The sequence below is a fragment of the Symphalangus syndactylus genome, chromosome 2, assembly GCF_028878055.3.
Source record: "Symphalangus syndactylus isolate Jambi chromosome 2, NHGRI_mSymSyn1-v2.1_pri, whole genome shotgun sequence".
NCBI lineage: Eukaryota > Metazoa > Chordata > Mammalia > Primates > Hylobatidae > Symphalangus > Symphalangus syndactylus.
The window spans coordinates 59,020,127-59,039,247 of NC_072424.2; the positions used below are offsets into that span (position 1 = coordinate 59,020,127).

Consider the following 19,121-nt stretch of genomic DNA (forward strand, 5'->3'; position numbering starts at 1 on the left):
TATTGTTTCCTTCCTCCTCTTTTTACTACTTGCACAACATAATCTCTCTAAATCCTTCCTTCTTAGCACCAGCTCTGAAGTAATATCCAACAAGTATTTCTTGCCTTGTCTAAAAATCTTCCTAAGGCTGATTTCATTAAGATTCACTGTGGGTTTGTGTTCTGCATACCAAGTGAGCTTGGTTCCAATTCTTTTCATGAAAAAACTCTCACCATGTCAATTGCTAAACATTTCTACATGGCAATACAAATGTGGATTATCACCTGTTGCTTTGTGACTTGATAAATATAAAAATATAAATTGCTCATATATTTCCCAAAGCTACTCATAGAATAATGTTTAATAGAAAGCTGAATTTGAGAATGAAATCATTCTATAGCATTGGTGGTTGTTTGAATATGCCATTGCTTATGTTACTATGGGCTGTTAAGCCAATAAATTCCCATTACAAGAAATTCCAGGAAAGTGATAGAAGACATAAATTGATGTTTAAAAACGATGCCTTCAAGTCATTTCATTTCATCTCCATGTTTGATCCTCCAAAATTTTTTAGTTGGATCAAAGTAATGCACTGAAGCAATTTGGGCTATAGCAAAAACAAACAAACAAAAAAACAAGAAAGAAAAATTGTACCACTCCTGTTCCCTACCCAAGAGGCTAACTAGGAGCCAGGAATGCCTGCTTCCCAGACTTTATAAAATGGGGGAATGAAATAAAGTACACAAAGTTGTGGTCAGGCCAGAGTTGCTGAGAAGAGGAAATAAATATGCATTTATTGAGTACCTACTATGTGCTAGGTTGGCAGTGGGCTAATGCTTACACATTAAATCTCACTTAATCCTTAGAATAATCTGAAGAGATATTATTATCCCTTCTTATTTCCCAGAGAGAAGCATTCGGGAAGGGGGTGCTGAAGGTGGGGGAGGCACAACCCCAGTCAGACTTGTTTCTCCTTCTCTGCTGCATGGACAGTGTTTAAGAGCACAGGCTCTGGAACCAGGCTGTCTTCAGACTCAGACTCCACCACCTAGCAGCCGCATCGCTTTCAGACATCCATGTGTGCATCAGCATCACCCCACACATACTGCCCTGAGAGGTTTCAGTGTCTCATCTACATGCAAAGGCTCTAAGCAGCCTCCAATTTTCAGGAAGGTCTCATTTTCATTTTGTTCTTTCCTGATTTGTTTTATGATGACACCAAGGAGAGACAGCTACATAATTTGTGGGACCCATTGCAGAATAAAAAGGCAAACTCCCTTGTTCAAAAAGCAGGGAGAAATGCCGTTAAATACTAAAATATAAAGCATTTTTCTTTCTTCACTGATCTCTCAACATTATGACTTAGAATGAGTAAGAATAAGTTTAGAATGACTAAGCTTAACTTAGAAAGTCACCATAATGTCTTTTATTTGCATTTATGTCATTCTAAGTTAAAAAATTAAAATATTAAAATTTACCATTCATTTTTATATTGTGCAATGCCACTTTAAAATGCAAATAGAAAAGTATTTAATGCACATGCAAAATCACCAAAATTATACAACTGATCTTTCAAAGCTTGCGCATGCATATGTACTTCCTTCTTAACAGAACACCAGAAACACTACACAAATTTAAGTTAACTGTCTTTATTTCAGTTCTTGATATGCACACATTCTATCAACACTCTTGACCTTAGGCTACTGATGAGTAAGGTAGGAGTGAGAGGAAAAGGAATTGTGGACTCCTCTCTCTTTCTGTTTTCTTCTCTGTCATCATTTTCAGTGTAAATAATTAACTAATACAGAAAAGTAGTAGGAGTAATGATTAAATAATAGGGTTCCTTGATGGTTCATGTTTCTTAGACCACCACTCCCTTCTTCCTGCATTTGAAGTAAGTTCTGGCCCAAATGGAGCATGGCCTCTTGGGGCTGTCAGATCCCCCGCTTAGTCATTAAACATAATATATTCACCTTGTACTCATTTTGCCCCCGCTGAGTCATTAAACATAATATATTTACCTTGTACTCATTTTGCGTATCACTGAACTCCCAGTACTGTGGGAACTTTGTTCTGGTCGGATATCACAAGCCTTACATGTGAAAGAGCAAACATGCATATTGTACTTATGGGTCTCCTCTGTTACCGCTCATGTTTGTTGCTTCATGGACTTCACTTTCAAAACACAGTTCAAAGATAAAAGTATTAAGAATTTCAAGACAGTGACACAGAGCATCAAACCAAGCAATAGGGCCCTTTGGAACTTAAAGCCCCATGCAACTGCACAAGTTTCATGCCTTGGCCCTCTTACACTTACCAATACCAATCAGGCCTTATTATGAAAAAAAAAACAGTTGGGGATTCTGTTAAAAAATATTTCTAGGATCTAGCTTCAAAGATTCTCATGCAAGTGGTATAAGACAGGTTCTAGAAAGTGTATTTTTGTTTTCTTATATATATATATATTTTTATTATACTTTAAGTTCTAGGGTACATGTGCACAATGTGCAGGTTTGTTGCATATGTATACATGTGCCATGTTGGTGTGCTGCACCCATTAACTCGTCATTTACATTAGGTATTTTTGAACCATTCCCTAAATGATTGTAAAGGACTTCTAGGTTTGGAAACACTCTAGAGCAATTCCAAGTCACTTTCTAGGTACCGGCTGTGACAGTAAACTGCTTTTCTTCCTCTTATCTACTCCATCATTTACTACCAGAGTTGATACTCCGGGAAGATCTAGAGTTGAAGGAGTAGCAGAGGAAAGGAAAGCAACCTGATGGACTCATGGCATGGGAATAGCATGCTATCATCTGCTTGATGGGTGATTGGTTCCCTGGCTCTCCTTATCCCCTCCTCTTGGTGCATCCCCAGTCCTTTGCCCTGGGACAGATCTGTAGGCAGGAGCACCTATAAACTAAACTCAGCCTTTTCCCCCAGACTGTTCCTTTCCTAGGGTCCTAACTCTTTGACTGACCCTGCCACTGCACCTGGTTCTTTAAGGCAGATTCTGCAGAACCACCTTCTCTCTCTTCCTCAATTCTTCCTCAACTCTTCACCCAAATTGGTCTGTCCTTTCAAATTTTCCTTCCAAATCACAAGCAAATTTCCTCCCGTTTTTCTGACCCCTCTGTCACTACCTTAATTTATTTAGGTGTTTAATGTATTTCAGTATCATTTCCTCTTCTAAATCACTTGAATAACTTTCCAATGAGCCTCCTTATCTACCTCTATATTCTATCCTCAACATTACTAGAAGATTCTTCTAACATCCAGATCTAATACACTTCTCTTATTCAAAATCCTTTCATGATTCCTAAGAGTCTCTGCTAAAATACTTAAATCATTCATTGTAGCATATTAGACCCTTAAACATATAGCCCTTTCTCCCTTTTCAGTTTCCTTTCCTGCCACAGGCACTAAATGCCAGTCAAGCCCACATCCAAACAGTTCTTCTTCTTCTTCTTTTTTTTTTTTTTTTTTTGAGACGGAGTCTCGCTCTGTCGCCCAGGCTGGAGTGCAGTGGCGCGATCTCGGCTCACTGCAAGCTCCCGCCTCCCGGGTTCACGCCATTCTCCTGGCTCAGCCTCCAGAATAACTGGGACTGCAGGCGCCCACCACCACGCCCGGCTAATTTTCTTTATGTATTTTTAGTAGAGATGGGGTTTCACCGTGTTAGCCAGGATGGTCTCGATATCCTGACCTCGTGATCTGCCCACCTCGGCCTCCCAAAGTGCTGGGATTACAGGCCTGAGCCACCATGCCCAGCCCCAGCAGTTCTTAAACATACCCTGTTCTTCTCTGCTCCTTCTGGGTTGCTGCAAAGTTCTCCCTTCTGATTTAAACAGCACTCTTCACTGTATCCTCTTTTTTCGTCTAACAAGCTCTTGCTTGTCATTTTCTGGGTGAGCTCAGAAACCGACTCAAAAATCACCTTTTTGCTTTCCTAACCCTCCTCCTCACCGTGTCTTAATGGCTGCCCCCATTTGTTTCTATTCTGCTCTTCATGGAACTTGAAACAAACCTCCTATCTCCTCCTGACCAGGCTGTCAAGGACCTAAGGTTAATAATGATGCTCCTGGCATGAAACGGGCTCTCCATAACTGGAGAAAGGAGAGCACAAGACAGAAAGGAAAGAAGGATATAGCTGAAATGAATATGCCCTCCCACCAGTTCGACTGGCACAATACTGGCTCCATTCCCATAACCTGGACAATTTGAAAGACAATTCAGATCCCCTCCATAATCTCTCAGAAAAATTCCCATTCACAACACACAGAAAAATCCCCATTCACAACACACAGAAAAATCTCATGTTTCCTCCTCCACCCCTCCCAATTTCTTCTATATCCCAACAGCTGCCTGAAAGACTATCTCCAATCTCTAGTAATAGCTTTTCTCCTTTCTGCCTTTCTAACTGCCTTCCTGAAACTATGTTTTCTCTTGAAACATTGAACTTTCCGTTTTAAATATACAACCCAGCTAACCTGATGCAGCATTGCAGGTGGGAAGAAATCACCAGAATGTGAGGAAGTGAAAAAGAGACTTGCCGTTAAGTTCCCAATGTACTCGGTCAGTGGTAGGTCACTTAATACAGTTGCTCTTAACCATGACTGTATATATTAGACTCACCTAGAGAGTTTTCAAAAGTAACCGTGCTCAGGGCCCATGGCAGACCCTTTAGAAAAGCAGAGGCAGCATTCAAGTATCTCTAAATAATATTTCTGTCTTCCACTTTCCAGTGCCTCAGGAAGCCCACCTCTCCACCCTATTGGAAACCTACATCCCTGCAGGTCTTTCTCTCGTTTACCCTGATCAAAGTAACAATAGAAGCCCAGTCAACAGACAAAGCATCATTCCTATAAATGCAGAAGGAGGAGGCTGTGCATACTCATAATAAATTTTTTCTATGTCAAGGACTCAATTCAGCTTTTCCCCCATGCTTAAACCTCTTACTTCTAGGGGATTCTTACGTTCTTCCTCTAAGCAGAAGTCTTTGCCTCAGTTTCCTGACTGCTAGCCTCAGTATTGAATTCTTCTTTTGCCCCGCCCACTAACACACCTTTGAGAAGCTGGGTGGCATATTTGGGTCCCTGCTTCCTGTGAACAGATCTCTTGCTATATACCGACGGATCATCCTGAAACTTAATCCCGCCAAGGATACCGCTAGCACCTTCCCCTAGTGATTAATGCTGGGTGTCTCCCAACCACTTCCCTTTTCACGTGGGTCTTTAAGAACTGTCTCCTGAGTGTTCTGGCTCCTGGAACTCACTGTACTGCATGGATGGCTCTGAACTAACAGAAGGAGAGAGAGAAGAGGGAACACAGAAACAACCCACCTTTAAATGGTCATGGGGCATGGTTAAGAGCTTTTGTAATAGAATAATGATAACATATTCTGAGCAATCATAGGAATAAATTGGTCTTTATACTATTCTCAAATCATAGAAAGAACTTCAAAGCTGATGCTAGGTCATCTCAGCCTTTTGAATCTTGTTAGCTACCAGAGCAATTCTACTCCGTTGTGAAGTTCTCCTTATTGTAAAATGCACACTGAATTTCACTCCGACAAAAGGAGATTTTAATCCCATTCAACTTTGTAGTTGATCATTGATCATTCCCCAGGTTGACCAGAACCCTCATGGCTTCAAAGACATAAACTCTTGGTGCTCTGTTTCTGGGGCTGGGAATAACAACAGCCAGTTGCACATATACTTAAATGCTGACAAGAGACTAAACGTGTATTATAACTTGCCATACTGATCTGTAATTCAGAACCAGTCAGTAAAATGAAGCCGATGGAACTCCTGAATTTCCTCTCAGTGAGCATTCCCCGTGTGTCTTCTCATTCCAGGGTTGAATGGCGATGACTTCCTGGCTGTGGGCCTGCTCAATGGCAGTGTGGTTTATAGTTATAACCTGGGGTCTGGCATAGCAAGCATCAGGAGCGAGCCCCTCAATCTGAGCCTTGGAGTCCACAATGTTCATCTGGGGAAGTTCTTCCAAGAGGGCTGGCTGAAGGTAAAGAGTCATTCCTTCATCTCTTCCACAAACTGAGAGCACTAGTATATTGTCGGATCTGTGCTAAGGTACAGAGGTGAATAGCCCATGATGCCTACATCCATGAAGTTCACAGACTATTGTACCAACTAGGGGAATAGAGAGATGATTACAATTAAGTGGTGTGAGAACAAATAAGAGGGATTACTAACATAGATAAGGGTGAGAGAGAGGATTCAGAAAGTGCTTCCCAGAGAAGGTGATGCTTGAGCATAACTTCAAATAGGAGTTAGGAAAGAGAACAATAGCCAGTATTAGCTTAAGGAATGCAAGTAGTTCAGCATGGTTTTCAGGTCAGGGATGGGAGAGCAAGAGAAGTGGTTACAGACAGATAAGGTCTATATTATCAAAGGGCTTAGATGTGCTAAGAAGTTTATATTTTTATCTAAAGAACTATGAAGAGCTACTTAAAACAGGAAGGTGGGTACCATGTTGATTTCTAATTTTTGATAAATGACTCTGGTGGTTCTATGGAGAATTGATAGAAGAGGAGGAAGGCTAAATGGAGGGGAATCAGCAGGATGCCAGTACCTAATCTTTGAAGAACTTTGATTTTGATTGAAATGCAAAACCATGACTGCTATATTAATATATTCCTGGTAACAGACACCAGCAGAGAAGCAGAGAATTGAGTGGTATCGTGTTTTCTATTTCTTCAAAATTCAGGTCTTTGTAAATTTTTCATGCCAAGTTAACGGGAAATAACAAAAGAGTATCTTAACAGTTCACCCTGTGGAATTAATTCCTTTTTTGATAGGTTTTGATTTTTTTCTCCTTTTGAAGGTAGATGATCATAAAAATAAATCCATTATTGCCCCAGGAAGACTGGTTGGTCTCAATGTCTTCAGTGAGTTTTATGTAGGTGGCTACAGTGAATACACTCCAGATCTCTTACCAAATGGAGCAGATTTTAAAAATGGTTTTCAAGGTAAGGCATGGACATTTTTTATACTATACCTACTTATTTCAAATGTTGAGGGAAAAATATATTGTAAAGAGTATACTTCTATTTCCCAAACCAGCTATATGGATTGCTTTCAGACTTGAACAAAGTTTGATTTTAATCAGAAACATTCATTTACTATTTTTTTTTAGATGGAGTTTCGCTCTTGTTGCCCAGGCTGGAGTGCAATGACGCAATCTTGGCTCACCACAACCTCCGCCTCCTGGGTTCAAGTGATTCTCCTGCCTCAGCCTCCCGAGTAGCTGGGATTACAGGCATGCACCACCACGCCCAGCTAATTTTGTACTTTTAGGAGATGAGGTTTCTCCATGTTGGTCAGGCTGGTCTCGAACTCCCGACCTCAGGTAATCCACCCGCCTTGGCCTCCCAAAGTGCTGGGATTACAGGCCATGCCCAGCCTCATTTACTATTTATTGACCACTTACTACATATGTACTACATATTTAGGATGTTTTAATGAACAAATCAAAGATTTCTGCACTTATAACTAGTTGGAGAGAGAAACACTAAATGTAATTAATTAATTATATAGTCATATAATGCGATAAGTTCAATGGGAAAAGGGAAATGGAGAGAGTGATTTAAAGGAATCAGGATTATGGGTAATTGTTTATACAGGGTGCTTTTTAAAATAGGCTGAGCAGGGTAGACTTCAAAGAGTCACAGTAAAAATTGAAACTCCATCTAACTTTGGAGTTCAAAAGGCAAGAGACAGACTGCAGTCAACCCATCCATACCACCAAGGGGTAGCCCACAAAAGTCAAGAGGATTAAGGACAACATTGTGCTTGGGCGAGCAATCTTATTGCCACAGTCTGTCTTCCTGTGTTCAAATAGTTCTGTTTTCAAATGAGATCAGTACACACATAGCTGGCCCTTTCTCTGACAGAAACACTAAGATTGCACACTCCTGGAAGTATGTCAACTGCCACAGTCCTTAGTGAGGATGAGAACCTTGGGCAAGTCTTCTTGGGAATTGCCACTTATGCCACAGTCTTATAGAAAATTCAGGACCTTGAGATCCCCTAATTTTATCATTCATCTCTTGGATCCTCTCTTAATGTCTGCCTTCCCTCCACTCTAAACTAGCATTTACTATTTATTATAAATCATGGCGTATTGTTACCAACTTACCATGACAACCAAATTGCAACTGTACCATAAATCCATGGTTCCCAAACCTGATCTCTACTGGTTCTGAAGAATAACATAGGATAACTTCTTAAAAACACAGATTTCTGAACCCTACTCAAGAACTATTGAATTGAAATCTTTACAGTGGGGTCTAAAAATTTGCATTTTAACAAGCCTCCCAGATTTGGAAGCCATCATATATTTTTTAAATTATCTCTTTTTTTTTAACTTTAAGTTCTAGGATACAAGTGCAGAACGTGCAGATTTGTTACATAGTATACATGTGTCATGGTGGTGTGCTACACTCATCAACCCATCATCTAGGTTTTAAGCCCTGCATGCATTAGGTATTTGTCCTAAGGCCCTCCCTCCCCTTGCCCCCCACCCCTCGACAGGCCCCAGTATGTGATGTTCCCCTCCCTGTGTCCATGTGTTCTCATTGTTCAACTCCCACTTATGAGTGAGAACATGAGGTGTTTCATTTTCTGTTCCTGGGTTAATTTGCTGAGAATGATGTGGAAGCCAACACATTAATTAATCATAACGAAGCAAAGCAAATGGAATTTTCTGAAAGAATTTAATAGTTGGAGTAAGGATAGCACATCTGTCCTTAGAATTACAATTAAATCATGCAATAAAATATTATCTGATCTAGGCTTTTACATTTTTATAAACTCTTTTTTTTTTTTTTTTGAGTCTTGCTCTGTCATCAAGGCTGGAGGCTGGAGTACAGTGGTGCCATCTCAGCTCACTGCAACCTCCATCTCCAGGGCTCAATCAATCCTCCCACCTTAGCCTCTCATGTAGCTGAGCCACTAAACCCAGCTAACATATCCTTACAAAGCTGACTTATACTGTAGTAGAGTTATAAAATAAAGACATGCTTTAAATTGTTATAACAATTCATTTGGTGAAAATAGCTTTTCGGTAGATCGTGGTCCCAGGGTACGTGGTCAAAGGACTGTTCTTATAGTGTTCTCAGTCACTCAACCAGGTCTGGCCTACTCTCCATGAACTTGAGAACTGCATCATCACACCCAGTTAATTTTTGTATTTCTTTTAGAGACAGAGATTTTCCAGGTTGCCCAGGATGGTCTCAAAATCCTGGGCTCAAGCCATCTGCCCACCTCGGCCTCCCAAAGTGCTGGGATTGCAGGCTTGAGCCACCGTGCCCAGCCGATTCCTATAAACTCTTGATAAATAACTCTAATCCAAAGTTCGTGACCTAAAATATAAATCCTTACTGCTAATAAAGCCCATTTGTTTTTGTTCTAAAAAATGGCTTATAATGAACCATTATTTTTTCTATGACCTTTAATGCTCATAAAGGTATTGAGACTAACCACCTTAAATAATCTACATCTGCCAAATACGCTGTGCCTTACTGTTTTATCTGCCCTAATAAGAGCAGTTCTACTCTCCTCTGCTTTCCAAAGTTGCATCTGCTACAAAGCTGCAGAGTTCTCAGAATAAGGCTCATGAATGGTGGTCTCAGACTGGGCACAGAATGAAGGAAGGAAGAAAAGAAGATATGGAAGAAGGGAAAGGAGGAATGAGGGGAAGAAACAAGTAAAACTGGTTAGGCCACAAGTGAAAATAAGCTGGGTCCTTTCACTAGAAGTTCTGTTGCCTGTAGATAATCTTGCTGAGCTGTTAAGTGTGCTAAAGGCAGCTATAGAAGCAGAATAACTGAAGTGAAACATCTCATCTTCACTACAAATGCCTTTTCTGAATATACTTCTTTACTTATTTCTTTCACTATTGCTACCAGTCCCTCCAATACTTTTTTGAATCCTTTGTACAGTGGTTCTCAAAATGTGGTCCCTGGACCAGCAATATCAGCATCACTGAGAAGTTTGTTAGAGGTGCAAATTCTAATTGAACCAGAAACTCAGGGAATGGGGCCCAGTAATATGTATTTTAATGAGCTCTTCAGGTGATTCTGATGCAACTGAAGTTAGAATGACAGGCTTACTGTCATCTTTGACTACTCACCCTTCCCTGATTAACTGACACATCATAACACTATTGCCATGCTAATGTATTATACTATTTTCCTGCTCTAGAACACAACAGACACCCTGTCAACTCTAGAATAATAACTGAATTTTTTACATGGTGATATGGTTTGGATTTGTGTTCCTGCCCAAATGTCATGTCAAATTGTGATCTCCAGTGCTGGAGGAGGGGACAAGTGGGAGGTGATTGGATCATGGGAGCAGATTTCCCCCTTGCTGTTCTTGTGATAGTGAGTTCTCATGAGATCTGGTTGTCTAAAAGTGTGTATCACCCCCCGCTTCACTCTTTTCCTCCTGCTCCAGCCATGTAAGACATACCTCCTTCCTCTTCACCTTCCATCATGACTGTAAGTTTCCTGAGACCTCCCCAGCCATGGTTCCTGCATGGCGTGTGAAACCATGACCCAATTAAATCTCTTTTCTTTATAAATTACGCAGTTTCAGGTAGTAAGTTACAGCAATGTGAGAATGGACTAACACCCCTGGCATTCCCAAACCCAGGTATTTTTTCTATACTTATCTTGCTTCCACTGATTTTTTAATTCAATAAAATCTATCTATATTAGTCAGGCATCTCCAGAGAAACAGAACCAATCAGGTGTGCACAGAGAGAGAGAGAGAGAGAGAGAGAGATTTTTTATAAGGAATTGGATAACATAATTATGGAAGCTGAGAAGTCCCAAAATCCACAGTCAGCAACCTGGAGACCCAGGATAATTGATGTGTAGCTCCAGCCTGAGTCTGAAGCCCTAAGAACAAGGAAAGCCAGTGGTGTGACTTCCAGTCTGAAAGCCATCAGGCTCAAGACCCAAGAAGAGCCAATGTTTCAGTCCAAGTATGAAGGCTGGAAAAGACCAATATCCCAGCTCAAGCAATCAGGCAGGAAGAATTCCCTGTTTTTTGTTCCATTTAGGTCTTCAGTGATTGAATGAGGCCCACCCACATTAGGGAGGGCAATCTGCTTTACTCAGTTTATCAATTCAAGTGTTAATCTCATCCTAACACACACACACACACACACACAATATTTGACCAAGTTTCTGGGCACCCCATGGACAAGTCAAGTTGGCACATAAAATCAATTATCACTATATCTAGCCACTGCCTCTCTGTATATCTTATTTTCCCTGCCTCGGGGCCCGTGCTTAAATCAGCATTCTCCACCTCTTCAAATTCCATTTGCCTGGAAAGCAAGCTCAAATCACACCTCCTCAATGAGAGCCCACTCTCTGACCTCACTCATTGAGAATGAGCTCTTACATGGAAACTGAACAACCTGTTCCTGAATGACTATTGGGTACATAATGAAATGAAGGCGGAAATAAAGATGTTCTTTGAAACCAATGAGAACAAAGACACAACATACCAGAATCTCTGGGACACGTTCAAAGCAGTGTGTAGAGGGAAATTTATAGCACTAAATGCCCACAAGAGAAAGCAGGAAAGATCCAAAATTGACACCCTAACATCGCAATTAAAAGAACTAGAAAAGCAAGAGCAAACACATTCAAAAGCTAGCAGAAGGCTAGAAATAACTAAAATCAGAGCAGAACTGAAGGAAATAGAGACACAAAAAACCCTTCAAAAAATTAATGAATCCAGGAGCTGGTTTTTTGAAAAGATCAACAAAATTGATAGACCGCTAGCAAGACTAATAAAGAAGAAAAGAGAGAAGAATCAAATAGATGCAATAAAAAACGAAAAAGGGGATATCACCACCGATCCCACAGAAATACATTCTACCATCAGAGAATACTACAAACAACTCTATGCAAATAAACTAGAAAATCTAGAAGAAATGGATAAATTCCTCGACAAACACACCCTCCCAAGACTAAACCAGGAAGAAGTTGAATCTCTGAATAGACCAATAACAGGTTCTGAAATTTTGGCAATAATCAATAGCTTACCAACCAAAAAGAGTCCAGGACCTGATGGATTCACAGCTGAATTCTACCAGAGGTACAAGGAGGAACTGGTACCATTCCTTCTGAAACTATTCCAATCAATAGAAAAAGAGGGAATCCTCCCTAACACATTTTACGAAGCCAGCATCGTCCTGATACCAAAGCCTGGCAGAGACATAACCAAAAAAGAGAATTTCAGACCAATATCCTTGATGAACATTGATGCAAAAATCCTCAATAAAATACTGGCAAACCAAATCCAGCAGCACATCAAAAAGCTTATCCACCACTATCAAGTGGGCTTCATCCCTGGGATGCAAGGCTGGTTCAACATACGCAAATCAATAAATGTAATCCAGCATATAAACAGAACCAAAGACAAAAACCACATGATTATCTCAATAGACGCAGAAAAGGCCTTTGACAAAATTCAACAACACTTCATGTTAAAAACTCTCAATAAATTAGGTATTGATGGGACGTATCTCAAAATAATAAGAGCTATCTACGACAAACCCACAGCCAATATCATACTGAATGGGCAAAAACTGGAAGCATTCCCTCTGAAAACTGGCACAAGACAGGGATGCCCTTTCTCACCGCTCCTATTCAACATAGTGCTGGAAGTTCCGGCCAGAGCAATCAGGCAGGAGAAGGAAATAAAGGGTATTCAATTAGGAAAAGAGGAAGTCAAATTGTCCCTGTTTGCAGATGACATGATTGTATATCTAGAAAACCCCATTGTCTCAGCCCAAAATCTCCTTAAGCTGATTAGCAACTTCAGCAAAGTCTCAGGATACAAAATTAATGTACAAAAATCACAAGCATTCTTGTACACCAATCACAGACAAACAGAGAGCCAAATCATGAGTGAACTCCCATTCACAATTGCTTCAAAGAGAATAAAATACCTAGGAATCCAACTTACAAGGGATGTGAAGGACCTCTTCAAGGAGAACTACAAACCACTGCTCAATGAAATAAAAGAGGATACAAACAAATGGAAGAACATTCCATGCTCACGGGTTGGAAGAATCAATATCGTGAAAATGGCCATACTGCCCAAGGTAATTTATAGATTCAATGCCATCCTCATCAAGCTACCAATGACTTTCTTCACAGAATTGGAAAAAACTACTTTAAAGTTCATATGGAACCAAAAAAGAGCCCGCATCGCCAAGTCAATCCTAAGCCAAAAGAACAAAGCTGGAGGCATCACGCTACCTGACTTTAAACTATACTACAAGGCTACAGTAACCAAAACAGCATGCTACTGGTACCACAACAGAGACATAGATCAATGGAACAGAACAGAGCCCTCAGAAATGATGCCGCATAGCTACAACTATCTGATCTTTGACAAACCTGACAAAAACAAGAAATGGGGAAAGGATTCCCTGTTTAATAAATGGTGCTGGGAAAACTGGCTAGCCATATGTAGAAAGCTGAAACTGGATCCCTTCCTTACACCTTATACAAAAATTAATTCAAGATGGATTAAAGACTTATATGTTAGACCTAAAACCATTAAAATCCTACAAGAAAACCTAGGCAATACCATTCAGGACATAGACGTGGGCAAAGACTTCATGTCTAAAACACCAAAAGCAATGGCAACAAAAGCCAAAATTGACAAATGGGATCTCATTAAACTAAAGAGCTTCTGCACAGCAAAAGAAACTACCATCAGAGTGAACAGGCAACCTACAGAATGGGAGAAAATTTTTGCAACCTACTCATCTGACAAAGGGCTAATATCCAGAATCTACAATGAACTCAAACAAATTTACAAGAAAAAAACAAACAACCCCATCAAAAAGTGGGCAGAGGACATGAACAGACACTTCTCAAAAGAAGACATTTATGCAGCCAAAAAACACATGAAGAAATGCTCATCATCACTGGCCATCAGAGAAATGCAAATCAAAACCACAGTGAGATACCATCTCACACCAGTTAGAATGGCCATCATTAAAAAATCAGGAAACAACAGGTGCTGGAGAGGATGTGGAGAAATAGGAACACTTTTACACTGTTGGTGGGACTGTAAACTAGTTCAACCATTGTGGAAGTCAGTGTGGCGATTCCTCAGGGATCTAGAACTAGAAATACCATTTGACCCAGCCATCCCATTACTGGGTATATACCCAAAGGACTATAAATCATGCTGCTATAAAGACACATGCACACGTATGTTTATTGTGGCACTATTCACAATAGCAAAGAGTTGGAACCAACCCAAATGTCCAACAGCGATAGACTGGATTAAGAAAATGTGGCACATATACACCATGGAATACTATGCAGCCATAAAAAATGATGAGTTCGTGTCCTTTGTAGGGACATGGATGAACTGGAAAACATCATTCTCAGTAAACTATCGCAAGGACAAAAAACCAAACACCGCATGTTCTCACTCATAGGTGGGAATTGAACAATGAGAACTCATGGACACAGGAAGGGGAACATCACACTCCGGGGACTGTTGTGGAGTGGGGGGAGGGGGGAGGGACAGCATTAGGAGATACACCTAATGTTAAATGACGAGTTAATGGGTGCAGGAAATCAACATGGCACATGGATACATATGTAACAAACCTGCACATTGTGCACATGTACCCTAAAACCCTAAAGTATAATAAAAAAAAAAATAAAAATAAAAAAAAAATAAAAGTTGAGAATGAGCTCTTTCTGAAGACTTTGGAGCACCAAGTCTTTTCCCACTTAGCATTTCATACCTAATATCATTAATTTAGAATTTAGTAAGCTTCTGGAGAATAGGATTTGTAGTTTTGACTGATAACAGATCTCCACAGCACCTGGAATGGTGCTTTCACATAATACATGCTTGTGACATGTTGTTACCACCAGATCTTTCCCAGACTCTCTTACAGCTGTGCATGACCATGTGCCTGAGTTCTGGCCAGTGAGATGTAAGCAGGTGTAATAGTTGCTACTTCCAGGCCTTGCCTATGAAAATCTTCTGCACAGTCTTGTACTCTGTTTGCCAACCCACCTCGATGCCAACCCTAACCACCCTTTGGACTTTACATGAACAGGAAATAAGCTTCTAGTGTTAACAGCAACTACTGCTCATTGATATGGAGGTTATTAAATATTTACTACTCTGAATAGAGTGGACATGAGATAGATTCAGATTCATTAACAACCCTGTAAAGGAGAGTTATTCTCATCTAAAAATAGCCAACACGGTCAGTACTTTCGGTTTCTTGTGAGTTCGATTTTTTTCTCTCTCCTTTTTTTAATCATATGAGATTCTTCAAAGAAGAGCCCATATGGGAAAATGTAATCAGTTTACTGCAATAATTTAAAAACCAAGGATAAAAAAAAAAAAAGCTATTTTGCAGTTAAAAAAAAAAGCTATTACTTATTTGGTAACTAGTCAGTCAAATTTTCTTTTTTTTTTTTTTTTTTTTTTTTTATTTTTTATTTTTTATTTTTTTTTATTTATTTTTTTTATTATTATTATTATTTTTTTATTATACTTTAGGGTTTTAGGGTACGTGTGCACAATGTGCAGGTTTGTTACATATGTATCCATGTGCCATGTTGATTTCCTGCACCCATTAACTCGTCATTTAGCATTAGGTGTATCTCCTAATGCTGTCCCTCCCCCCTCCCCCCACCCCACAACAGTCCCCGGAGCGTGATGTTCCCCTTCCTGTGTCCATGAGTTCTCATTGTTCAATTCCCACCTATGAGTGAGAACATGCGGTGTTTGGTTTTTTGTCCTTGCGATAGTTTACTGAGAATGATGTTTTCCAGTTTCATCCATGTCCCGTGTCAGTCAAATTTTCAATATACACATGGCTCATGGCTCCATAGCACATACAGGATATATATATTATGTACTGAATGTCTGTTTCATGGTACTACACGAAGCAGATTATGTTTTATCTACTATATTAATAATATAATATATATTCCACAAATGTCTTCCACTTTAATCACTCCAGTTGCTTTAAAAACATGATATGTTGACTGACATGAGGCATCTCTCTGTAAAATAAATACATTTTGCTATTTGTATTGGCTAAATGTTTCTCTAAATATAGCATTGCCACATTTTTAGTCAAAAACATATTTCAGTAGTTCATTATAACAAAAGCACTTTATCCATATAAAAAAGAAACAGTTTAAAACGAACACTTCCAGACATTAAGTTATAGTCATTTAACAAAGTATTGTGGTGTATGATTATAAAAAAATTTAAAAGTCCAGTATTAGCATCCCATAATTTTTGCTGAGAAGAAATACACAATTTTATGAAGTAGAAGTAGAAGATATCTGAGACAGTGTGATAGAGGGTGGAATGGTGGTGTGGAACACAGGACCTACTAATTTAAAGGCATTGCACAGATAGTTTATTTTTATTATATATTCCTCCTAACTCATGAAACAGCTAATTTTGTCCTCATTTTAAAGGTAAAAAAGATTAGCTTCAGTTAGACTTTGCATCATGTAGCCATTATGTGGCATAGATCATATTTGAACTCAGACTTACCTGACTCTGTCATCTACTTACACTTTTGCTTTCTGCACAGTGCATTTCACTCTGTAAAAGGCATGGGAAACCCTGCTTTGTTAATTGAGCTAGCTGGTTATTCATTTGTAAAGCAGCTAGCATTCATTCATTTCTTTAGTCAGTACAGTATTTTGGTGATGGCATGTGTGTGTGTGTAATAGTAAATGGCAGTACTTGGAGGAAGAACAAAGGTTAAGACTGAGGAAAAACAATCACTGCTCTATCATAAGGAGAAAATATTGATGCATGTTGAGAATGGTGCTTGTCAGTAAAAATGCCAGTGAAAACTAAGTTGGAAAGTACCTTCTCTACCTTCCATAACTGAACCCATTTTTTTTTCACCATGAGAAATTACTTCATGCTTTTAGTTTTTGAAAACATTTTGAGAGATCATTCCAAGATGGCCGAATAGGAACAGCTCCAGTCTACAGCTCCCAGCATGAGCAACGCAGAAGCTGGGTGATTTCTGCATTTCCAACTGAGATACTGGGTTCATCTCACTGGGACTTGTTGGACAGTGGGTGCAGCCCATGGAGTGTGAGCTGAAGCAGGGCAGGGCATCGCCTTACCAGGGAAATGCAAGGGGCCAGGGAATTCCCTTTCTTAGCAAAGGGAAGCCATGACAGATGGTACCTGGAAACTCGGGACACTCCCGCCCTAATACCGTGCTTTTCCAACGGTCTTAGCAAACGGCACACCAGGAGATTATATCCCATGCCTGGCTTGGAGGGTCCCACGCCCACAGATCCTTGCTCACTGCTAGCACAGCAGTCCAAGATCAAACTGCAAGGTGGCAGCAAGGCTGCAGGAGGGGCGTCCACCATTGCTAAGGCTTGTCTGGGTAAACAAAGTGGCTGGGAAGCTCCAAATGGGTGGAGCCCACCGCAGCTCAACGAAGCCTGCCTGCCTCTGTAGACTCCACCTCTGGGGGCAAGGCATAGCTGAACAAAAGGTGGCAGAAACTTCTGCAGACTTAAACATCTCTGTCTGACAGCTTTGAAGAGAGCAGTGGTTCTCCCAGCACGGAGTTCGAGAACTGAGAATGAACAGACTGCCTCCTCAAGTGGGTCCCTGACCCCCGAGTAGCCTAACTGGGAGGCACCTCCCAGTAGGGGCCCTGACACCTCATACAGCTGGGTGCCCCTCTGAGACAAGCTTCCAGAGGAAGGATCAGGCAGCAACATTTACTGTTCTGCAATATTTGCTGTTCTGCAGCCTCTGCTGGTGATACCCAGGCAAACAGGGTCTCGAGTGGACCTCCAGCAAACTCCAACAGACCTGCAGCTGAGGGTCCTGACTAATAGAAGGAAAACTAACAAATAGAGAGGAATAGCATCAATACCACAAAAAGGACATCCACACCAAAACCCCATCTGTACGTCACCATTATCAAAGACCAAAGGTAGATAAAACCTCAAAGATGGAGAGAAACCAGGGCAGAAAAGCCGAAAATTGTAAAAATCAGAGTGCCTTTTCTCCTCCAAAGGATCGCAGCTCCTCGCCAGCACAGAAAAAAGCTGGACAGAGAATGACTTTGACGAGTTGACAGAAGTAGGCTTCAGAAGATCAGTAATAACAAACTTCTCCAAGCTAAAAGAGGATGTTCGAACCCATCGCAAAGAAGCTAAAAACCTTGAAAAAAGATTAGATGAATGGCTAACTAGAATAAACAGTGTAGAGAAGACCTTAAAAGACCTGATAGAGCTGAAAGCCATGGCACGAGAACTATATGATGCATCCACTGGCTTCCGTAGCTAATTCGATCAAGTGGAAGAAAGGGTATCAGTGATTGAAGATCAAATGAATGAAATGAAGCAAGAACATAAGTTTAGAGAAAAAACAGTGAAAAGAAATGAACAAAGCCTCCAAGAAATATGGAACTATGTGAAAAGACCAAATCTAGATCAGATTGGTGCACCTGAAAGTGACGGGGAGAATGGAACCAAGTTGGAAAACACTCTTCAGGATATTATCCAGGAGAACTTCCCCAACCCAGCAAGGCAGGCCAACATTCAAATTCACAAAATACAGAGAACGCCACAAAGATACTCCTCGAGAAGAGCAACCCCAAAACACATAATTGTCAATTTCACCAAGGTTGAAATGAAGGGAAAAATGTTAAGGGCAGCCAGAGAGAAAGGTCAGATTACCCACAAAAGGAAGCCCATCAGACTAACATCAGATCTCTCAGCAGAAACTCTACAGGTCAGAAGAGAGTGGGGGCCAATATTCAACATTCTTAAAGAAAGAATTTTCAACCCAGAATTTCATATCCAGCCAAACTAAGCTTCATAAGTGAAGGAGAAATGAAATCCTTTACAGACAAACAAATGCTGAGAGATTTTGTCACCACCAGGCCTGCCTTACAAGAGCTCCTGAAGGAAGCACTAAACATGGAAAGGAACAATCATTACCAGCCACTGCAAAAACATGACAAATTGTAAATAACATCAATGCTAGGAAGAAACTATATCAACTAATGAGCAAAACAACCAGGTAACATCATAATGG

At 40.3% G+C, this 19,121-nt stretch overlaps 1 protein-coding gene across 1 annotated transcript in view; it reads left to right on the forward strand.

Annotated features, from left to right (window-relative positions):
• EYS (eyes shut homolog) overlaps positions 1-19,121 on the forward strand; it is a 2,088,383-nt gene that overhangs the window by 2,008,233 nt on the left and 61,029 nt on the right. Inside the window, exons 39-40 of the mRNA XM_063618766.1 lie at positions 5,837-6,003; positions 6,826-6,970. Coding sequence (XP_063474836.1) covers positions 5,837-6,003; positions 6,826-6,970 — 312 coding nt within the window. The remainder of the gene's footprint in view (positions 1-5,836; positions 6,004-6,825; positions 6,971-19,121) is intronic.